At 43.2% G+C, this 23,420-nt stretch overlaps 2 protein-coding genes across 2 annotated transcripts; one reads left to right on the top strand and one right to left on the bottom strand.

The window, feature by feature from the left end:
• The first annotated feature begins 997 nt into the window (after positions 1-997).
• On the top strand, positions 998-19,954 carry Mtif2 (mitochondrial translational initiation factor 2). Its single transcript, XM_051164768.1, has 14 exons — positions 998-1,155; positions 3,016-3,211; positions 3,839-3,950; positions 7,112-7,283; positions 7,699-7,859; positions 9,245-9,421; positions 10,511-10,650; positions 12,787-12,911; positions 14,440-14,644; positions 14,968-15,220; positions 16,024-16,164; positions 16,777-16,941; positions 18,824-18,964; positions 19,757-19,954. Exons 2-14 carry the CDS (start codon positions 3,023-3,025, stop codon positions 19,927-19,929), a joined length of 2,154 nt encoding a protein of 717 aa, XP_051020725.1. The 5' UTR covers positions 998-1,155; positions 3,016-3,022; the 3' UTR covers positions 19,930-19,954.
• Positions 19,955-20,462: 508 nt separating this feature from the next.
• Rps27a (ribosomal protein S27a) lies at positions 20,463-22,253 on the bottom strand. The gene is made up of 5 exons (XM_051164758.1): positions 22,191-22,253; positions 21,774-21,828; positions 21,304-21,389; positions 20,864-20,995; positions 20,463-20,644 (listed from the first exon to the last, which is right to left on the bottom strand). The coding sequence occupies exons 1-5, from the start codon at positions 22,236-22,238 to the stop codon at positions 20,495-20,497; spliced, it is 471 nt and encodes a 156-aa protein (XP_051020715.1). The 5' UTR covers positions 22,239-22,253; the 3' UTR covers positions 20,463-20,494.
• Between the last annotated feature and the right edge of the window lie 1,167 nt (positions 22,254-23,420).

Raw genomic sequence — 23,420 nt, 5'->3', positions numbered from 1 at the left:
AGTTATGTAAATGCTTGATTATTGAATATGGGATTCTAAATTCTTTAAAAATTTAAAAGGGTGTGTGTGTGTGTGTGTGTGTGTGTGTGTGTGAGAGAGAGAGAGAGAGAGAGAGAGAGAGATGGATGTCTGCCCTCCCACCCTTAGAGAGAGAGAGAGAGAGAGAGAGAGAGAGAGAGAGAGAGATGGATGTCTGCCCTCCCACCCTTAGAGAGAGAGAGAGAGAGAGATGGATGTCTGCCCTCCCACCCTTAGATGCAAGAAGAGAGTGTAGCATCCCCTGGAATGAGTGATAAACAGTTGTGAGCCACCCAGATCTGGTGTCCGGAACTGAACTCAGTTCTCTCAAGAGCAACAGTGCCTCCCCCTCCCCGCCCCACTAGGGTCCATGCTTGTTAAGCAATGTATTCTGTCTTCTGTCCTCCCACCCCCCTCACGCCATCTCTCCTTTTTTTCTCTCTTCTTTTGAGGCATAATATACCTAGGCTGGCCTTCAGTCCCTTCTGTTAGCTTCCTGCTTCAGCCTTTGGCTGAGTTGCCTGTGCCAGGCGTGGATTTCTAAATCTTTGTTCGCTTTTTTTGTTTTTGTTTTGTTGAGACAGGGTTTCTCTGTGTAGCCTTGGCTGTCCTGGACTCACTTTGTAGACCAGGCTGGCCTCGAACTCGCATCAATCCACCTACCTCTGTCTCCCGAGTGCTGGGATAAAGGCCTGGGCCACCATGCCCAGCTCGAATTTCTAAATCTTAATTCATTTATTTGGAGTGAAGTCAGAATTTCTTTTGAGGCTTTCTTGAATGAGGTTTCTTTTTTTTTTTTTTTTTTTTTTTTAAGGTAAAATACTAACTATATTAAATACATACAAAGCCTCAGAATTCTCTATAAATGAATGAAATAGTGACTTATGAATGTTTTTTACTAAAGGTGGTGAGTCTTCAAAGTACGTGATTCAACAGTGAGAAACAAATACATAGACCATCTCATTTTCTCTTTGTAGCTTTGTCCTAGAAAGGACAGATAGTTAAACACTCTTACTTTCTTTTTACAGAGATGAGGACAATGAGGCTCGTAGGACAAGAGTGACTTGCTCTGCCACGATAATGCGGGTTTGTGAATGTCAGAGCAGGTGCCCACTCGAGGTTCTGTCACTGCCTCAGGTACTTTCTTTACGACGACTTTACTGTGTCACTCTCAGTCCTCACTTCTTTCCTTCTACTTGTATTTTTTTCCTGTGTGTGTGTGAGATGTGTGTTACATATACGTATGATTGTATCGTGTGCATATCATGGACCACATGTAGAGGTCAGAGGATAGTTTTGGGAGTGGAACCTTTCCTTCCATGTTATCATGGACCTGAGGATTGAACCCAGTTTGTCAAGCTTGAAGGTTAAGTGCCTTTGCCTGCTGAGCCATCTCACTCACTGTGAAGTGTATCTTACTTTATTTTATTTTTGAAGCAAGGTCTCATGAAGTTTGGGTTGGCCTTGCACTTCTGACCTTCATGTCTCTACTTTCCAAAAGGCGGGATTACGGTTACCCACACTTGGCTGTCATTTCTATGCTTTAAAAACAAACCACCCAGGCAGTGGTGGCCACGCCTTTAATCCCAGCACTCAGGAGGCAGAAGCTGATGAGTCTCTTTCTGAGTTTGAGGCCAGCCTGGTCTACAGAGTGAGTTTCAGGAATGCCAGGGCTACACAGAGAAACCCTCAAAAAAAAAAAAAAAAAAAAAACTGGAAAAAAGAAAGAAAGAAAAGGGGCTGGATAGATGGCTCAGAGGTTAAGAGCACTGACTGCTCTTCTAGAGGTCCTAGGTTCAATTCTCAGCAACCACATGGTGGCTCACAACCATCTATAATGTGATCTGATGCCCTCTTCTGGCCTGCAGATGTATGCGCAGGAAGAGCTCTCTATACATAATAATGAATAAATCTTAAAAAAAAAAAAAAAGAAAGAAAGAAAGAAAGGAAAACCAAAGACACCAAAAACATTTATAGGAAGGCGTAGTGATGTAAGTCTGATCCCAGCAGTCAGGAGGTCAAAGCTAGAAGATGGAGACTGCCAGACCAACAACAACACAGTTAGGCCAAGTTTCAAAACAGTTCAGTGTGTTTACTATGTGACGAAGATGGATAAAATGTTCCATTGAAGCTTTAGCTTCGTGTCTTACTATGTAGCAAACTTATTTCAGTGAGACAGGGTTTCTCTGCATAGCCTTGGCTGTCCTGGAACTCACTCTGTAGACCAGGCTAGCCTTGAGCCCAGAGAGAGATTCATCTGCTTCTGCCTCCTGAGTGCTGGCATTAAAGGCGTGTGCTGTTTTGAATGTTCATTTAAACATTTTAATGTTTTAAGGCTTTTCTCTGTACTTACATTTTTTTCTTATGTAAGTGGAGTTGTGTTATTTTTCTAATATTAAAAAATAAACATTAAAATATTTAACTGAGATATCTGTATGCATGTGTGCATGCGTGTGTGTGTGTGTGTGTGTGTCTGTGTGTGTGTGTTTTCATTCACAAACACTAGGGGTCAAGCCAAGGTTGTTGTGCATGCTAGGCAACTATTCTATGATTCTTCAGGCTCCTGAAAAATGGGGAAAAAAACCAAAAACCCAGCCATTTATAATTATTGTTTGTTTTTAGACAATGTCTTATGTAGTCAAAGTAGGCCACAAACTCTGTGAAGCAAAGAATGACCTTGACCGTGAACTTCTGATCCTCCTGCTGTGCCCTGAGTGCTAGGGTTACATATATGTGCCATGCTCAGTTAAGCGTGCTAGGCATAGGAGGCAAGTGCTCTGCCAAGTGACCTCATGAGCAGCCCTATAAAGTGTTTCTCAGTGATAGCTATTGTCAGACGAATACTTGGTATAGACTCTGTCTGACTAGACCGTGAGTTCTTTCAGGGCAGAAACCCAGTTTTATTTGTGTGATCTGCATGTAGTAAGCATTCAATTCATATTTGCTAATTGGATTTAAATATTAACCAAAATTTTATTTTAAAATTGTTTTTTCTAGGAGAAGCATGAACCAGAAGCTACTGAAGTTGGAAAACGTGCTACAGTTTCACACTATGTGTAGGCAGTTGCACAGCCTGGGTCCAAGACGACTGTTAGCATGGTGGAGGCCTGGGCTTCCACCAGCTCACTCCGTGCAGGCAGACCAGCTCATTGGCTCAGCCTTGCCTCAGCACAGGCTTCTTGTCACAAAGAAGGTTGTCACAGAATTGTCATCTATATTACTTGATCTGAAGTCAAAGTTTGTAAAACCATGTATAGAAACCCTTTTTTGAGTATTTTGACATTTACAGAATATTGTTTTTTGTTTTCTAAGATTTATTTATTTATTTATTTATTTTGTGTGTATGAGTGCTCCATCTGCATATACACCTGCAGGCCAGGAGAGATCATCAGATCATAGATGGTTGTGAGCCACCATGTGGTTGCTGAGAATTGAACTCAGAACCTCTGGAAGAAGAGACAGTGCTCCTAACGGCTGAGCCATCTCTCCAGCCCGATGTTTACAGACTATTGTAAAGGCTATATTCTACATAGATCTTTGTGAGAACAGGAAGTTCTGTTGTTACTGTTGTCTAATTTAAGTACTTACCAGAGTGTTTGCTGATAGGAACAGCCACACTTATGGTACATATTACAAAATAAATTTAAATTGTTTTGCTTCAGCAGGGAGTAGTGGCACATGCACACCTTTAATCCCGGCACTGGGGAGGTGGAGGCAGGCAAATCTGAATTCAAGGCTAGCCAGGGCTACACAGAGAAGCACTGTCTCAAGGGGAAAATGTTTTCTTCTTTCTCACTTATATGCTCTATCTTTCTAATAGGAAAAAGAACCATCAAGATCTCAGTTGTCTCCAATAAAAAGTAAAAAGGAGGTGGAAGTATGGGTTGGAATGACTGTTGGAGAACTAGCCAGAGCGATGGCAAAAGACATAGGTGAGCCTGATCAGTTCACCGGAAAAGCCTGAGTGTCAAAAGAGTAGGGTCTCACTTGCATTCTGGGTGAGCTGGACTGGTGTTTTCAAGGTTAAGTTATACTGATTCTTTTCACTTTAGATTACAAGCTCTATTTTTTTTTTTTTTTAACCGCAAGACAGGGTTTCTCTGTGTAGCCCTGGCTGTCCTGTACTCACTTTGTAGACCAGGCTGGCTTCGAACTCACAGAGATCCACTTGCCTCTGCCTCCCTAATGCTGGGATTAAAGGTGCACGCTACCACATCCAGATTACAAACTCTAATCATTTCTTGGCTCATTGCTAAGTGTGGCTCTCTAAGCTTTTGTGGTGAATGTTAAAATGATTTTCTGTGGCTGGCAAGAAGTCTTGAGAGGTTAAGATACTACACATGTTGGCACGCACCTTTAATCAAAGCAATTGGGAGGCTTCGAATTCAAGGTCAGCGTGATCTACATAGGGAGCTCCAGGCCAGCTAGGTCTCATACGCCGAGACGAGAGGGGTGGGGGTGAGACTGAGGTGGGGGTGAAGGGGGGGAGACACTGAGAACTGAGAGGAGAAGGGGGGGCTTGTCGGGGGGAGGGACAGAGGGAGGTAAGGGATAAGAGGGGGAGGGAGAGGAGAGAGACAAAAAACAAAAAAGAACATTAGCTGTTCTTGCAGAGGACCCTGATTCGGTTCTCAGCACTCACATAGCAGCTTCCAACCATTGTAACTCCAGTTCCAATGGCTCTGACGCCCCTTTCTGGCCTCTGTGGGTATCAGGCATGCAGGGGGTGCACAGATGTACATGGAGGCAAAACACCCACACACATGAAATACAATTCAAATAAATAAACATTTAAATTCACAGCTGGCTGTGGTGGGGGCACACACCTTTAATGCCAGCATGAGGGAGGCAGAGGCAGGTGCATCTCTGTGAGTTCGAGGGCAGCCTGGTGCACATAGTAAATTCCAGGACAGCCAGGGCTAATTAGAGATGCCATGTCTGAAAAGAAAACTTTTCTTTTCTTTTTTTTCTTTCTTTCTTTTTTTTTTTTTTTTTTTTTTTTTTTTTTTGAGACAGGGCTTCTCTGTGTAGCCTTGGCTATCCTGGACTCCCCTTTGTAGACCAGGCTGGCCTCTAACTCAGGAGATCTGCCTGCCTCTGCCTCCCAAGTGCTGGGATTACAGGCATGCCCCACCACACCCAGCTGAAAAAGTAAACTTTTAAATTCATAAAATTTCTGAACTGTTAGTGTAAATCTAGACACACACACACACCTTTTTTTTGGACTGAGGGGATATACTTTTTGTTTTCTTAAGTGCATTTTGCCTACCTGCCTGTCTTTGCACTACACACATGCCTGGTGTCCAGGGAAGCCAGAAAGGACATGGGGTCCCCCTAAAACTGAGTTACAGATGGTTTCAGCCACCATGTGGGTGCTGGTGATCAATCCTGGGTTGTCTGGAAGAGTAACCAGTGCTCTCAGCCACTGAGCCATCTCTGCAGTCCCTAATTGCCCTTTCTTCTACTATAATTTTCTGACTTTTCTTTCTCACTAATTTGAAAAATTGTTTAAGACCAGCAGAGATATATTTGTGAAACTAACTATAGCTTTTCCTTTAAATAAAAGAAAATGACACATTTTTAAGTCTAGTATGTTGATACGTGCCTTTAATCCCAGCACTAGAGAGGCAGAGGTAGTCGTATCGATGATTGATGTGAGTTCAAGGTCAGCGTGCTCTACAAAGTGATTGCAGGACAGCCAAGGCTATGCAGAGAAACCCTGTCTTGGAAAAAACGTTTCGTGCCTGTTATTCCAGCCCTCAGGACTGGAGGAGCTAGGAGGATCAGGGATTCAACACCCACCTACATGAGATCTGGTCTCTAAATAAGTAAATAGTGAAATTAAATCACAGCCAGATAGTAAAAATTCATGGATTCTTATTTATTGTGGGTGCATGCTCACGTGTATATGCACCCTAGGTCCAATGCCTAGTCATTTCCTTTTACTGTTGACTATTTTCCTTGCCTTTGGGTTATTAATACCTATCATATTTGCTTGGTACAACCCAATGGTGTGTATAGTGTGCATTTCTTCTCATCTCATCCACTGCATACATGTTGCTGGCTTGACATCAACTGTGGTTGGAGGGCTTCTGTGATGGGAACAGGAAAATGCTATAAATTTCTACTTGACAGATTCTTTATTTGCCAGCCCACCACTGACATGAATGTTCTTTGCTCTTCTTTAGCTTTGTTTTTGAGAAAGGTCTTCCTGTGTGACTCTGGCTGGCCTGGAGTCCTGCCTCAGTCTCCTAGGTGCCTAGACAGCAGACATGTGTGCCACACCCAGCACGGCTGCTCCGCTTCCTCAGGATGCTGTCCTCTCTGATGGTTCTTTCCATTTTTCTTGTGCAAAACTACTTATTTCATTGTCACCACAGATGGGTTTATTTTTACAGATTAAAACAAAGCATATTTTTAAATGATTTATTTTTATTATTTTACTTTAAAAAAAAAAATGTTTTGCCTCCATGTGTATCTGTAGACTACTTGTGTGCCTAGTGCCTACAGGGACCCAAAGAGCCACTGAGTGCCCTGGAAGTAAAGCTACAGGTAGTTGTGAGCCACCATGTGGGTGCTGGGAATTGAACTTGGGTCCTCTGCAAGAACAGCCAGTGTCCTTAACTACAGAACTATTTCTTCAGTCCCAAGAGCTCACTTTTTTTTTTTTTTTTTTTTTTACTAATTTTTATTAAGTATACAGTGTTTTGCCTGCACGTCAGAAGAGGGTGCCAGCTCTCGTTATAGATGGTTATGAGCCACCATGTGGTTGCTGGGAATTGAACTCAGGACCTTTGGAAGAGCAGGTAGTGAGCCATCTCTCCAACCCAAGAACTCACTTGTTTGGTTTTATTTATTTATTTATTTATTTATTTATTTATTTATTTATTTTCAAGACAGGGTTTCTCTGTGTAGTCTTGGCTGTCCTGGACTTGCTTTGTAAACCAGGCTGGCCTCGAACTCACAGAGATCCACCTGCCTCTGCCTCCCCAAGTGCTGGGATTACAGGCATGCACCAAAGGGCCTGGGTCAAGAGCTCACTTTTTAAACCTGTTTTTTAACTTCACGAATATTCCATGTCTTTCTCAACCAGATTGTGTATATGAAGCTTTGTTGAACACTGCCATTGATGTAGATTCACTGGAAGCAAAGTCCCAGCTAGACGAAGTCTGGATCAAAGAAGTTATAAAGAAGGCAGGGATGAAACTGAAATGGAGCAAATTAAAGCTGGAGAAAGTAAGAGAAAACAAAGATGCTGTAAGAAGGTAAAACTGTGTGTTAACTAACACTTAACCCTGTGCTTTTACTCAGCCTCTGCTGGGAAGATTTCCTTTGTACTTAAAATGGAGTGTGAGTATAGAGTAAACATTTATTCAAAGCACCAGAATGCACTCTCAGTGTGATTTTTCATAGCTTGCTGACTGTCTACATTAGTCTGAATTTTACACTTTGATTCACCTTCCCCCAGCAGTATGAAGATGCCAACTTCATAGCACATAGCGAGGGAAGTCATTTTCTATTCTGTTGGGTTGTTCTGTGTAAAAGGCGGGAAAGAGTTCTATCTATTCAGACCTGAATGTTGTGTTTTGTTGTTAATGGTGGCTTATAGCGACAGCTGTGAACTGATTCACAGTTATTTGTGATCGCTAAGAAATGGCACTCCTTTGCTGTTAACTGCAGGCCTCAGGCGGATCCAGCCTTGTTAAAACCGAGGTCCCCAGTGGTTACCATAATGGGTCATGTTGATCATGGGAAAACAACGTTACTTGACAAACTTCGGAAAACGCAAGTGGCAGCCATGGAAGTTGGAGGCATCACTCAACATATTGGTGCTTTTCTTGGTATGAACACAAGTAACATTAGTGTGCATGGGAACCCCACTTGTTTTGTTTTGTTTTTATTTAAATGCCATCCTGTGAAATACATGGATTTAAAATAAAGAGCTTAAGCCGGGCGTGGTGGCGCACACCTGTAATCCCAGCACTCAGGAGGCAGAGGCAGGCGGATTGCTGTGAATTTGAGGTCAGCCTGGTCTACAAAGTGAGTCCAGGATGGCTAAGATAACATAGAGAAACCCTGTCTCGAAAAACCAAAAAATAATAAAATAATAAAAAAAATAAAGAGCTTAAAGTCACTGGAGTGATGACACATAGAGCAGACAGCTAAAAGTTATCTTAGACGTTCTGTAAAAACAAAGCTGTTTTGCTGTTTTTGCTTTAATGCATGTAGTAGCCTCTTTAATGATGGGTATATAATCTCAGCTGTAGGCTGAGCAGTGTTGCTAATAACATTGAATAGTAGCTACCATTTTCTGAGCACTCGCCTGTGCCTAGCGTGATGCTGAGCATTTTATATGCTCTCTCTTATCTTCACAGCATCATGAGGTATATTAATATTTCTCTTAATATCTGGAAAAAGCTGGGATTTTCTCAGTCTCCATAACTTGTCCAAAGTACACAGCTGGTAGATAGCAAAGCTAGTATCTAAGCCCACTATTATTGAGCTTAAATTTGAAGCTATCACCTGTATACCATTGCCTTTCTGTGGCTTGAGACAGTTGTATAGTTGCAGTTTGCTAATGTCGAAGTGATCACCCATACAACTATTGGTGGGTTCTCTCTCCAGAATGGTAATTTTATCAAAGTAGCTATATTCTAGAAATACAAAGAAGTTTAGCTTGAAATTATTGCATGAAAAGATAACCATCATGGTCTCACTAATATTTTATGTTTTCTTTATGAAATTTCAGTTTGTGTTGTTCATGTTAAAATTAGTGGAAGAAATAAAATTAAAGAATTATTGAGCTGGCCATGGTAGTACCCAGCTTCAATTCCGGTACTTGGTAGGTATCCTGGTCTACATAGCAAGCTCCAGGCTAGCCAAGGCTACATAGAAAGACCCGATCTCAAAACAAAAACAAAACAAAACTGAACAAGCAAGCAAAAAAACATGCACATATTGTATCTGATGATGCCATATATTCCTTTGTGTTCAAAAGTAAACTGAGAGCCGGGCATGGTGGCACATGCCTGTAATCCCAGCACTTGGGAGTCAGAGGCAGGCAAATCTCTGTTGGTTCGAGGCCAGTCTGGTCTACAGAGTGAGTCCACGACAGCCAAGGCTACACAGAGAAACCCTGTCTCAAAAAACTAATAAATAAATAAATAAATAAATAAGTAAATAAGTAAATTGAGTAAGTGGTGTTCTTGCATCTCTGTTTCCACAGTCTCTCTGCCTTCTGGAGAAAAGATCACCTTTCTTGATACTCCTGGACATGCTGCCTTCTCAGCAATGAGAGCCAGAGGAGCTCAGGTCACTGACATTGTTGTGTTGGTTGTAGCTGCAGATGATGGGGTGATGAAGCAAACTGTAGAGTCCATTCAGCATGCCAAAGATGCTCAAGGTATGCGAGGTGCTGGGCTCAACTCAAGAAGTAGGAAGTGGTCCTTTTTTCTTTTTAAGAGCTCACTACATAGGTGATAGCAGGACAGGGTGGTGCACACCTTTAATCCCAGCACTTGGGAGGCAGAAGCAGATAGAACTGTGAGATCGGGGCCAGCCTGATCTACAGAGTGAGTTCCAGGACAGCCAGGGCCACACAGAGAAACCCTGTCTTAAAATGAAACAGAACAAAACTAAATTGTAATCCTGGGGGGAGGGAAGTGCCTCATCGGTTAAGAGCACTGGCTGCTCTTCCAAAGGACCTGGGTTTGGTTCCCAGCATCCACATGGCAGCTCACACAATTATCTATAACTCCAGTTCCAGGAGAATCAATACCCTCTTCTGGCCTCCAAGGATACAAGGCATGCAGGTGGTATACACCTTTAACTCAGGAGGCAAAGGCAGATAGATCTCTTTAAGTTCGAGGCCAGCCTGGTCTACAGAGTGAGTTCCTGGATAGCCAAGGCTACATGGGTAACCCTGTCTTGAATAACCAGAACAAAACAAAAAAGTCTATTTATTTTCTACATATGGCTATTTGACTACTTGCATGTCTGTATACCACATGAGTGACTAATACTCTTAGAGGCCAGAAAAGGGTATCAGATCCTCTGGGACTAGAGTTACAGCCGGTTGTGAGCTGCATGTGGGTGCTGGGAATTGAATCTTCGTCCTTGGGAGAGTACCTAGGCCTCCCTGGCCTTTTTCTTGGTTTGTTTATGGGGGACAAGGTTTCTCCACATATTCCTGGAACTCATTATGTAGACCTCAAACTCCACCTCCCAAGTGCTGGGATTGAAGGTGTGTGTACCACACCTGCCTGCAGCCAGCGCTCTTAACCACCACATCGTCTATCTCTGGTCTTTCTCTTTTTTAATGTCTAGACAACACAGTGGGGCACTGTGAGTCTAAAGTGGGTCTTTTCAGCCTTGGTTAAATATGTGCATCAATCAAATGAAGAGAAAGCTAAGCAGGTTGGCGCTTCTCACAATGAATGTTTGGAATTGAAGGTGTTTTCTTTTGCACTTACCATGACTTTTTCTCTCCCAGTTCCTATTGTCCTTGCAATAAATAAATGTGACAAAGCAGATGCTGATCCTGAAAAAGTAAAAAACGAGCTTCTGGCTTATGATGTGGTGTGTGAAGACTATGGCGGTGATGTTCAGGCGGTGCACGTCTCTGCGCTTACAGTAAGTGCAGGTATTGGTGCTCCCTTGTGAGCAGCCTGCCAGTGCTTTAGCCAAAAGAACACTTTTTCCCCCTGAGTCTGGGTCTGTTTATATCCCTGGCTGGCTTGGAACACACAGCAGTCCCCCTGCCTCTGCCTCCCAAGTCCTGGAACAAGATGTGCACCATCTCAACTAGCTTCCTTTTTTTTCGTTTTTTGTTTGTTTGTTTGTTTTTGTTATTTCGAGACAGGGTTTCTCTGTGTAGCCTTAGCTCTCCTAGACTCACTTTGTAGACCAGGCTGGCCTCGAACTCACAGCGATCCACCTGCCTCTGCCTCCCAAGTGCTGGGATTAAAGGTGTGTGACACCTCACCCAGCCTTTTGGGTTTTTTTAAGACAGCTTCAAACTACCTATGTGGCTCAAGTGCTAGAATTACAGGGGTATCCCACACACACTTGGTTTACGCAGTGCTGGGGATCCAGCCTAGGCTTTATGCATGCTAGGTAAGCTCTCCACCAGCTCAGCTAGACCCCTAGCCCCTTAACAAGCATTTTGAGATATATAATTTGTGTTTTTAATTTTTTTTTTTTTTTTTGAGTGCCAGGGAGGTAGCTCCGTTGGTGAAGTGCCCACCACAGGAGCACCATGATGTGAGTTCTGACCCACGTGATGGCTCTGCATGGTGGCACATGTCTGTAACTAGCACCAGGGAGACAGGTATGTACCTGGAGCTTTCTGGCCAATCAGCCTAGCCAATTCGTGAGCTCTGGGCTCAGTAAGAGACCCTATCTAAAAAAATAAGGTGGAAGGGCTAGAAAGATGGTTTACCTGTTAACTCTTGCAGAGAACCTGGGTTCATTTTCCAGCATCTACACGATGTCTCACAACCTACTGTAACTCTTGTTCCAGAGGATGGCACACCGTCTTTTGTCCTCTCTGGGCACCAGACATACACTTGGTATACATACATACATTTAAGAAAAACATGCATATATATAGAAAAGAAAATAAATCTAGCCAGGTGGTGGTGGTAGTGTACACTTTCAATCCCAGCACTCGAGGAGGCAGAAGCAGGTGGATTTCTGTGAGTTTGAGGCCAAGCCTGCTCTACAAAGACAGTCCCAGGACAGCCAGGGCTACACAGAGAAACCCCATTTCAAAAACTAAAAACAAACAAAAAACAAAAACAAAACAAAACAAAAAAACCCTCATGTCTAGGCAGTTCTTTTTCTTATTTATTTAATAAGAGTAAGTAATGCTTGATTTACTTACTTTATGGGATTCTTGAACATATCAGTAAGATAACAGATGGTTTGTTCCACTGGATAATTTTGAAATATAAAGTTGCATCATTAGGAAAGTTTGTGGGGAAAAAAGACAAGAGAGTTGTATCTGTATGCCGTGGCTCCTGTTTGTGATCCCAGCACTGGGAGGTTGAACCACAAGCACTGCTCTGAATTCAAGGCCAGCCTGGGATCTTTAGCGAGCAGTGATTTCCAGGAAAACCTGGTATACATCGGGCGGTGGTGGTACACACCTTTAATCCCAGCACACCGGAAGCAGAGGCAGATAGATTTCTGAGTCCAGGATAGGCAGGGATACACAGAGAAACCCTATTTCAAACAACAACAACAACACCACAGATGCTGGAGGGACGCTGGTTAAGAGCACTTGTTGTCCTCTCAGGATCTGGGGTTCATTCCCAGTTCCCACATGACGGCTCACCATGGGCAGTGACTCGTTCCAGGGGATCCCATCCCTTCTTTGGCCTCTGGCAGCACCAGGGATGTACTTGGTGCATATGCTTACATGCATGAAAATACTAATATACATAAAATAAAAATAAATGAAGAAAACCACAGTTGTAGAAGCAGGCCAAGGAGACAGAATTAACTGAATGAAGCATATGTTGATCAAAGGTATTTGAACACCACCAGTGTCTGTCTCTTAAAATACACCTGTTCCTGTAAGCATTAGTCTTTGGGTCAGGTTTTCTTGCTGATGGCTCACTACTTCCTTTTCTTTTTATAAAATTGGTTATTTCCTGGTTTTAGTTCTTAAGAAGAAAACTGTTAGCTGTCAGAAGGTCTACCTGGTCTTCTCACCCTGACGTTTACCAGTGTTATTTACTGACATGTGTCACCTTGTTGTTCAAGGGCGAGAATCTGATGGCTTTGGCAGAAGCAACAACTGCTCTCGCAGAAATGTTGGAACTGAAAGCAGATCCCACAGGCCCAGTGGAAGGCACGGTAATAGAGGCGTTCACAGACAAAGGAAGAGGGTAGGATTCTACTAAAATGACTCTAATAATTCTGTTTGTTAAAAAAAAAATTCTGTTTGTTGATTTTGTGGCTTGGTCATATGACAATATATTTTTACTGCATATAGAGTTAGTTTCTGAGGCATATTTTCAAAGAATGTGTTCTCAAAGTATTTTATTGCACAGTACATAGAACACAAAAATGAAGTTGGTGCCAGTAGATCATATCAACTGCCTATATATACCTAATCAGATTTTGATGACTAAAGTAGTGAAAGTGATTTGTTTTATTTTTCCACTCCACTCACACTGGCCCAGATATTTGCGTTTAGAGGTGGGACAACAATGAACTGGAGAGAAATACCAGCTGTTGCATTTTAGTTTCTAATTCTTTGGGGTAGCCCAGGAATCTACTATGTAGGAATGTCTTTGTAATGACACGCTCTTCTTGAAGGTTCTGCCCATAAGCAGAACGTGCTTTGTGCACTGTTACCAGCCACGAGCAGCCACATAACCCGTGTGTGGAATGGGGCATTAGGTGGAAGAGGACTGAGTCAGGACCGTGTGCCCAAGGCTCATTGTGAGCGCAGTCTCGTAGGGCTTGCCCATTCATGATTACCTTGTTCAGTTAGCAGGAGACAGGCATCCTTCACGTGCTCACCAACTCTTCTCTGAACAAGGCGCCCATTCATCTGCCGAAAGACTCAGGCTGCTTCCGTGCCTGTGATCTCCTCCTTCCCCTTGGCTATTGTGAAGAATACTTTGTTTTTGTCATGATGATGACAAGCCTGAGGCCTGGTCCAGTGTGGTTGCATACTTCTGTAATCCTAGCATTTTGAAGGTTGAGGCTGGAAGAGTCAAGGCCAGGCTAAGAATAAGAGGCTGTCTCAAGGAACCACAGTGACGGACTAGAGATATGACGCAACACTTAGAGCTTGCTGCTCTTGCAAAGGATCCAGACACAGTTCTCTGCAGCTTTTTTTTTTTTTTTCTGATTTTTTTGTTTGTTTGTTTTTGCTTTTGTTTTTGTTTTTTTGAGACGGAATTTCTCTGTGTAGCCTTGGCCGTCCTGGAATCACTTTGTAGACCAGGCTGGTCTCGAACTCACAGCGATCCACTTGCCTCTGCCTCCAAAGTGCTACGATTAAAGGCGAGTGCCACCACGGCCGGCAGTTCTCTGCTTCTTTATGGCGCCCTGCCTGCTCCCAGCCTTCTGTAATTCCAGTTCCGGGGCGTCTTATGCCTTCTTCTGAGAACACCATGCAAGCTATGACACATACATATATGCAAGTGAAACACTCACACGCATAAATAAATCTCAAAACAACCACACTGAAAAACAAAAACCTGAGGTTTTGCACGTTAGGCAAGTATACTGTGATAAGTCCTTAGCCAAGTAAATGCTTGAAAATTTGAGAAGGAAATTAATTGTGTGTGCGCACGCACACACATCGTGGGTACTTCATAAAACTATATTTGCTCTATTTAAGAAAATACAGTTGTGTCCTGATTGAGCTGTAAGAATATTTACTCTTTATATTCATCTTAGTCCTGTTACCACAGCTGTCATTCAAAGAGGAACTCTGAGAAGAGGCTCAATTCTCGTTGCTGGGAAGAGTTGGGCAAAAGTGCGACTGATGTTTGATGAAAATGGTAAAACGCTTAATGAGGCCTGTCCCAGCATGCCAGTGGGAATCATAGGCTGGAGAGACCTCCCTTCTGCAGGAGATGAAATTCTTGAAGTAGAATCTGAGGTATTCAAGCCTAATTCCCTAAAGTTAGATATTATATGATGGCTTTATGTACCAGTCTATAATACTTAATATTAAATAAGAGTGCTAATTGATATCATTATAGTTTGTAAGTGCCTGTGAAGAGACCAGGGTACCATTTTAGAATCTAACTATAGTATTATATTTTTTAGATATACAAAATTCCTAAAGTTTTATTTTTAAAACCTATAAAATATGTGGTTTCATATATGAATTAAGCTGCTTTCATAACGGGAAAAGAGAAAGCTTTTAATCTAGCAGACACTGGTCTGTTTCATTAAATCATGCCAGTTTCCCCTGTAAAGCCAAGGGCCCGTGAAGTTGTTGAGTGGAGGAAGTTTGAGCAGAAAGAGGAAAAAGGCAAAGATGATCTGAAAATAGTGGAAGTAAAGCGAAAGGAACACCAAGAAGCCCATCGGAGAGCACGTGACAAGTATGGGACTGTGCACTGGAAGAAGAGGTCGTACATAAAGTACCTTGAAAGAAAAGATCAAAGACCCTTAAAGCACAAAGAAAAGGTAGAAAAGGACTCCAATGTATTTCCTATAATTATTAAAGGTAACTTGTTATTCTTTTAAGATTTACTTATTTAATTTCTGTATACGAGCGCTCTATCCATGTACACCTGCATGCCAGAAGAGGGCATCAGATCCCAGTATAGAGGGTTGTGAGCTGTGGTTGCTGGGAATTAAACTCAGGGCCTCTGGGTGAGCAGACAGCTCTCTTAACTGCTAAACCATCTCTCCAGCCCCCATTTTTTGAAGATTTTACTTTACAACTATTTAAATGTTATTTTTTTATTCTCATAATTAATTTGGGACCAATCTCCTTTACTTTTATTTATTTATTTATTTATTGGGGGTTAGGGGGAAGCAATCTTGCTTTATAGCCCAAACTAGCCTGGGCTTGCTCTAGAAGCCAGGCTGACCTTTCCTCCTGCCCAGCCTATGAATGCCCAGATGTCACAGATGTTAAAGGTGTGCACTGCTTCAGCAAGCCCTTAAGTTAAAGTAGAAACTGTTTTAGTGGTTTGGTGTTCAATTTTTTTTTCTGGGTCAGGTGTGGTGGCGCACACATTTAATCCTAGCACTAGGGAAGCAGAGGCAGGCAGATCTCTGTGAGTTCGAGGCTAGCCTGGTCTACAAAGCGAGTCCAGGACAGTCAGTGTGACACAGAAATACCCTGTCTCAAAAAAACAAAAAAAAAACAAAACAAAAGAATTTTTTTTTTCTGATCAAGCATAGCTTGTATTGAACTCGCAGAGATCCGCCTGCCTCTGCCTCCCAAGTGCTGGGATTAAAGGCGTGCCACTATGCCCAGTTCTACAACCAAAACATTTCAAACTCTTTCTGCATCTGTAGGTGACGTTGATGGCTCTGTGGAGGCCATCTTGAACCTTCTGGATTCCTACGATGCTTCCCATGAATGTGAACTAGAATTAGTACATTTTGGATTGGGTGACATTAGTGAAAATGATGTCACCTTTGCGGAGACATTTGATGGTAAAGATCCTATTGGCTGTATGTTAAACTGTGTTCTGTAGATCACATGTGTACCTTTTACAAACATGTTGTGACTGGCTGCTCATTGGCCAGAGTTCTTGCCTAGTGTAGGAACCATCACAGACAAACCATCTTTCATGGCCACTGCAGCATTGGGAACTACTGCAAGACCAGTGTTCATTTTTTAGACATTAATATTGCCCTGGTCCCCAGTTCCGCACCCACTCCGGGTATTTTTCACTGCCCTTTGAGTGCTCTCATCTGCTAGCAATCTGTTTAGTTCTTTACTTTCATCTTGTGACCTTGTAGTGCCAGTTCCAGGAAAGCTGACTCCCCCTTCTAACCGGCACCAGGCATGCATACGCATGATACATGCAAGCAAAACATTCAGAGTAAACAAATCTAAAAATACTGTTTTAAGTAATGAATAAAACTTCTTTAGTAAACAAGATATAGTTTATAAAATCCAATAACAATTTGAAATTTTACCAGTTTTCATGAGAACAGTCACAGAACAATTGCTATGTAATTTACAAAAAAGGAAATAACAATCTGTATTTTACCTTGTACTTCAAAGATAAGTGACTGTACTATAATGTTTCTGCTTTCCAGGTATTATTTATGGCTTTAATGTGAATGCAGGCAGCGCTATCCAGCAGTCAGCCGCACAAAAGGGAGTTAAGATCAAACTTCACAAAATCATCTACCACCTTATTGAAGATTTGCAGGAGGAACTAAGCAGCAGACTGCCCCCCACGCTGGAGGAGCGCCCCATAGGTGAGTGCTGACGCAGACCTCCCAACAGCCATGGCAGGCACCGTAAGCAGGACCTGAAAGTAAGGCTCAGGGAAGTAGCTCCACTGTTCCAGTACATGGCTTATATTCTGGAAGACAAATAACTACCATGAGGTGAGAACTCATGGTGACTTGTAAATCCTGTACAACAGTTAACTTAAGCCTAGAGGATACAAAAGCAAACGAAATGATGAAGAATTTGCCTCAAGTCTACAAATGTACTACAGGCTAAGTGTCACAGAGGAGCCTTTGGTTTTGTCCTGATAAAATACACACTGAAAGTATAGAAATATCAAATATTTTAAAGTATTCTGGTATATTCTTGGCCAGATTAAAGGCCAAACTTATTTAAATTATTAAATACTATGTTCATTTGCCTCTAAATATATATATTTCCACTTAAAACCCCAGTGACCAAAGTAAGGGAGTAACAACTAAAAAGTATTAAAATAGTATAATCTGTGATCAAATTTTGTCTAGTCTTGAGACCGGGTATCATGTAACCTAGGCTGTCCCCAGCTGTATAGCCAAGTATGGCCTTCAACTTCTGCTCTTGTTTTCAGCCCCCAAGTCCTGGGGTCAAGGCACATGCCACCATTCCTGGTCCCCACAATGGATGGATGAATATATATTTGGGGGTGGGGGGTTCGTTAGTTGGTTTTTGTTTTCAAGACAGGTGTCTCTGTCTTGGCTGTCCAAGACTCATTTTGTAGACCAGGCTGGCCTTGAACTCACAGACTGCCTGCCTCTGCCTCCTGAGTAATGGGATTAAAGGTGTGCACCACCACGTCCAGCACACAATATACTTTTTCAGTAGATTTTCAACTAGATCAAGATCATAAACCTATTTAGTCTAGAATACTTCTTGAATTTATCCTTTCAACTTTTTTTTGGGGGGGGGGGGCGCTTTTTGAGACAGGGTTTCTCCGTGTAGCCTTGACTGTCCTGGACTTGCTTAGTAGACCAACGTGGCCTTGAACTCACAAAGATCCACCCACCTCTGCCTCTTGAGTGCTGGAATTAAAGGTGTGCACCACCACCACCCGGCAGCTTTTTAACTTGCTCTATACCAGGCTGGCCTTGAACTCAGAGATCTGCTTGCCTCTGACTCCTGGGATTACCAACACTGCCTAGGCTGTCTGTATCTAAGCTGGATCTTACAGACCTAGGTCTGTGGATGTGATCTCTTGCCAGAGCAGCCATGTTCTGAATTAAAATCCTTCCATGCAGCTGGGCGTGGTGGCACATGCCTTTAATCCCAGCACTCGGGAGGCAGAGGCAGGCGGATCGCTGTGAGTTTGAGGCCAGTCTGGTCTACAAAGTGAGTCCAGGATGGCCAAGGCTACAAAGAGAAACCCTGTCTCGAAAAACCAAACCAAAACAAACAAACAAACAAACAAAAAATCCTTCCATGCTTTTTTTTTTTTTTTAAAGCAGGGAGGCGAGCACAAGACAAAGAGTTTTTCTGTAGTCCAGACCATCCTGGAACTCATTCTGTAGAAGGCTGGCCTACAACTGAGATCCACCTGGCTCTGCCTCCCAAGTGCTGGGACTAAGGTGCACACCACCATACCCAACAACAGTAGGTTTTCATAGGGCAGAGAAATATTGAAGGGTTTTTCTGTTATTTGTGCACATGTGGGCCAGAGCCCCATGAAGGCCTGCCAGAAGTGGGTGTTGGATCCCCTGGGATTGAGTTATAGATGGTCATGAGTCACCATGTATGTGCAAAGAATCAAACTGGGGTCCTCTTCATGTCAGTTAATTGCTGAGCTATCCACCTCCAGCCCGTGGAATTTTCACCTGTTAGGATGGACTTGGCATGTCTCTGCCTCACCCATTTTCTTTGTTTTTCTTCCTAAAGGTGAGGCTTCTGTATTAGCTACCTTCTCTGTAACAGAAGGGAAGAAAAAAGTTCCTGTAGCTGGCTGCAGAGTTCAAAAGGGACAGTTAGAAAGGCAGAAGAAGTTTAAATTAATCCGAAATGGGCAAGTTATTTGGAAAGGTAAGCTGTATCAAAATTGCTGACTCGCACCCAGTCCCCTATTCATTTTTCACGTGAATCGCCTTAGCTTACATTTCTAACTGCTTTATAGATAGGCACCTTCCCAGCTAGTTCTGAGGACACCTCAGAATAGTCTTAATGTTCTCTATACTAAACTAACATTCAAGCCCTGTATTGTCCTTTTTCCCCAGTTAACTGGGGTTTAAATTCAAGGTCCCACACAATGTACACTAGGGAGCCTGAGTAATCTCCAGATTTGCTTGCCATGTTTTTTTTTCTTGGCACCACCTCAGAAGACTTAGCAGAGTAAGACTGCCTTTAAAAAGGGAGATTTCAGATCTATCCAATTTATCTTTTCATATTTCTGAGCTTGCCCGTATATACTCTTAACTGTGGTATGTTGGGTGTGACACAGCAGGTATAGGCACTTGCCACGTAAGTCAGACAACTTGAGTTTAATATCCAAAACCCACAGAGAACTAAGCTGCCCCGACCACCAGGTGTCATGGAACCTGGATCTTACAAACTATACCTATTTAGTAGATAATTGTTTTTTTTTTAATATTTATTTATTATATGTACAGTAATCTGCCTGCTTGTGTGCCTGCATGCCAGAAGAGGGAACCAGATCTCATTATAGATGGTTGTGAGCCACCATGCGGTTGCTGGGGATTGAACTCAGGACCTCTGGAAGAGCAGTCAGTGCTCTTAACCTCTGAGCCATCTCTCCAGCCCCTTAGTAGATAATCGTTATCTGTTGAATATACTCACCATGGCCTTTTTTCTCTTAAGGCTCATTAACCTCTCTGAAACACCATAAGGACGACGCTTCAGTTATCAAAACTGGTATGGACTGTGGTCTTAGTTTAGATGAAGAAAAAGTAGAATTTAAAGTGGGAGATGAAGTTGTTTGTTATGAAGAAAATGAAGTTCCAGCTAAGACTTCTTGGGACCCAGGATTTTAAATGTACATTAAAAGTGATAAATGTATTGTTTTGTCTCCTTATTTAAAGACTGGGTATTGCTAAACATAAGCTGGCAGCATCCCACCCCAGCCTCCCAAGTGCTGATGTATTAAGTATGCACCATCATGCTCAGCTTCTTTTTCTTATATAGTCGCCAGTGAGCACTCAAAATATTTAACTGAACTCACGCAAACACCAGGTGTTTCTTATACTCCAGGCCACACCTATCTCAGGGTGCTTTGAATCAGCACCTTGAGTTCATCTTTTGTGAAGAGCCTCTAGTTCCAAGGACAGAGTCTACCAAGTGTTGCCTTATCACCTGTATTGCACAGGACATCACACAACTCCTTAAAATATTCTGACCCAAATGCCTCAGTGTCAATCAGGCAAAGTATAAAGTATATATACTGGCTTAGTTGGCTGACATTGCAGTCTAACTCCCCTGCCAATACAAGCAGCTGGCACATCTTAGGCAGGAACCAAAAGGATTAGTCACACAGCCCATTATTTAAAATAAAACTCAATACTAAACATCAGTTCCTTCTTTTTATTAACTCATACACAACTACTTGTCTTCTGGTTTGTTGAAGCAGTAAGTCAGACAACACTTGCCACAGTAATGTCTGTCAAAGTGGCTAGCCATGAACACTCCAGCACCACACTCATCAGAAGGACACTCTCGACGAAGTCGGCTAATTTTGCCATTTTCATCCACCTAAGAAACAAAAACTTACTGTAAGACAATTTCAGAAAATATGTTCTGAAGTCTGATTTAGTGACTCAAGCTATTAACTTCTTGACCTCAGTACTAATAGCGCTTTAAGTCAGCACTTCCACAAATTAAAATCTTAATCAGACTTAATCAGAATCTTAGCTTAAAACAAGCAGCCAAATGCAGTTTCTAATTATATAAACTTATGTCAGGGGGGCTCACCTTATAGTATTTCAGCACAGCCAACTTCACCTTCTTCCTCTTATGCTTATTCTTCTTGGGAGTGGTGTAAGACTTCTTCTTCCTTTTCTTAGCACCACCACGAAGTCTCAACACAAGATGAAGGGTGGACTCCTGTTAGCAGAAGGATGAACCAGACAGCACTGTAGCATCACCAACAATTCAGACTTTATTCTGTCCAAAGGCTGGGTGTGGTCATGCCTATCTGCCAATACTTGGGAGGTGGGAGAGGCCCAGGAATCCAGTTCAAGGTCACCCTGAACTACAGAAGACCTCTCTCCACAAACCAAAGGGGTCACCCGCCACGACACACGTTTCAAAATCCGCAGCAGCTGCAGTACTTATCAAACGTTAGTGGATTCACACAGGACTCTAAAGCTGTCTTCCCTAACCCTGCACACCATGTTTCCCCTCGAACAAACCTTTTGAATGTTGTAGTCTGACAAAGTGCGGCCATCTTCCAGCTGCTTACCAGCAAAGATCAACCTCTGCTGATCAGGAGGAATTCCTAATTAGAGGGGGGAAAAAAGTGAGCTTAACGGCACAAGGAACATGCCCTTTATAGATAATCCTGTATCAAATGTTTGCTAACAGTGCTACTGTGTAGCACCAGCTATCCTGGTACTCACTCTATAGACCAGGCTGGCCAGATCTGAGATTTGTCTGCTTCTGAGCGTTGGGACTAAAGGTGTGGGTCGCTCCCACCCAGCTTAAGCATTTTTAATGTTTAGACGTGCTCAAACAGTAATACACATTAATAGTCTCTTGCAGCACTCTCAAAAATACTTTACTTTTCAAAAGGACTTCAGTCTGTCAATCTGTTTTCTACTAAGAGCAAAGATGCCACGGTCATACAAGCTGAGTATTTTTCCAGTGTCAAAACATTACTTGCCTTCCTTATCCTGGATCTTGGCCTTTACATTTTCTATAGTATCCGAGGGTTCAACCTGTAATTTTTAATATATAGTTAGTATATGGTTACACAGTAAGATACTTAAAACACGAAATCTCATTAAATGTTAACATTAAGCAAAACGAGAGGTGGTAGTGGGCTGCTAGCTATTCAATGCAGTGGGCAACCCGCCAGGCGAGCTACGAGCCCAATCACTTCTCAGACCAAGGTTTCCCACCGCATGCCCTCCACTTGGCCAATCGGGAAGGGGCAGGCGCAAACTCTGGCGCTCGCTAAGCAACCGATCCTCAGTTCAAAAGCCAGGCTTTAAATTCGATCTCAGAAAGATACTCTCAAAGATGGAAGGTGGCACCGAAGGCCTCGGGCCTCAGCTTCCGCGCGCCACCAGGCCCATACCTCGAGCGTGATGGTCTTCCCCGTAAGGGTCTTCACGAAAATCTGCATCTTGGCGGTGGCTCCACCTGCATGAGAAAGAGACGGATTAGACCCGACGGCCCCGGGGAGAGCGACCCGTAAAGCCACGAGCCAGAGCCAGAGCCAGGGTGAAGGAGCACACACTCACCGCAGATGGCGGATCGGAAAGGAAGAGCCGCGCGGGCCAACGGGGTTTCCAGGCCGAAAGGCCCGCCCCTTAGGCGGCCACGCACGTGCCTGCGCGCTGCAACGGAACCGCGGCTGTCTAACGCAGTGCCAGGGTGGCGCGGGTGCGCCAGTACTCTGCGCTCGCCCTCAGCATGCCCTCGGAATGGTGGGCGCGACTTAAAAGTGTTTCAAGGGGCTTCCTTATAGTATCGATGCGACTAAGAGGCGCTTTCCTTTAAAAGGTGATTGTTGAGCCCTAGAAAAGAGAGGTAACACAAGTCTACCTGGGAATTGTAGTTTTTCACCGAACTACTTGTCCCAAGATGCAATGCCATACTTCCGGGTTCCTGGTTACTGTCTCTAAGCTGTGGAATCAGGGTTGGGAGAGATTGAGGTGAGGACCTGGGAGTGAGACAGAATGTTTGCGCGAGGGTGGGCCCGCACCGGAAATGCCGAAAAGGAGAGCTTAAGGGCCGGAAAGGCATTTGGGGCTGAAGGGGTTGGTCGCGCCTTAGTGAGTAGCTCGGTCGGGAGGCAGCTGTGCTGACAATAAGGGAAGGGGATCCTCAGCCAACTCTAGGACAGCTCCAAGTGCGGGCTCGGCCTCTTCCGGTGTGGCCGCTCTCTCAGTTCCCTTACCATTTCTCCACTCGCACGCGCCTCCTTATTGCTGAATCTCCAGCCATAAAATATTAAATAGACATTCAATAAATAGTGGTTGAAGTAACGAGTAATAAATTATCTATTTAAAAAAAATTTTGTAGGCGAGTGGTGTGGGTCCGTGAGCTAATGCACTTGCTGCCAAGCCTGATGGTCTGAGCTTAGATGCTGGGGCCTCCACAGGGGAAGAAGAGGAACTGACTCATGTAACTTGTCCTCTGACCTCTATGTGTATGCCAAGACAGGCATGCACCCACACACATACACGCAGACAATAACTTTTTTTTTTTAATTAAAGAAGACTTTAAGCATACATTGCTTTTGATTTTGCTGGGCCTACTTTGTGTTCTCTTGTATATTGACTTTTTGTTATCCAACTCATCA

This window comes from Acomys russatus, chromosome 22, assembly GCF_903995435.1.
Source record: "Acomys russatus chromosome 22, mAcoRus1.1, whole genome shotgun sequence".
NCBI classification, from domain to species: Eukaryota; Metazoa; Chordata; class Mammalia; order Rodentia; family Muridae; genus Acomys; species Acomys russatus.
This window is presented reverse-complemented; position numbering and strand designations above follow the sequence as displayed.

Excerpts from the sequence above, each read along its gene's own strand:
- Mtif2 (XM_051164768.1), top strand. The coding sequence starts at position 3,023 with ATGAACCAGAAGCTACTGAAGTTGGAAAACGTGCTACAGTTTCACACT. Across the intron at positions 7,284-7,698 it reads AACAAAGATGCTGTAAGAAG|GCCTCAGGCGGATCCAGCCT; the intron begins GTAAAACTGTGT and ends TGTTAACTGCAG. Across the intron at positions 16,165-16,776 it reads CTTTGCGGAGACATTTGATG|GTATTATTTATGGCTTTAAT; the intron begins GTAAAGATCCTA and ends TCTGCTTTCCAG.
- Rps27a (XM_051164758.1), bottom strand. The coding sequence starts at position 22,238 with ATGCAGATTTTCGTGAAGACCCTTACGGGGAAGACCATCACGCTCGAG. Across the intron at positions 21,829-22,190 it reads GGAAGACCATCACGCTCGAG|GTTGAACCCTCGGATACTAT; the intron begins GTATGGGCCTGG and ends TAAAAATTACAG. Across the intron at positions 21,390-21,773 it reads CAAGATCCAGGATAAGGAAG|GAATTCCTCCTGATCAGCAG; the intron begins GCAAGTAATGTT and ends CCCTCTAATTAG.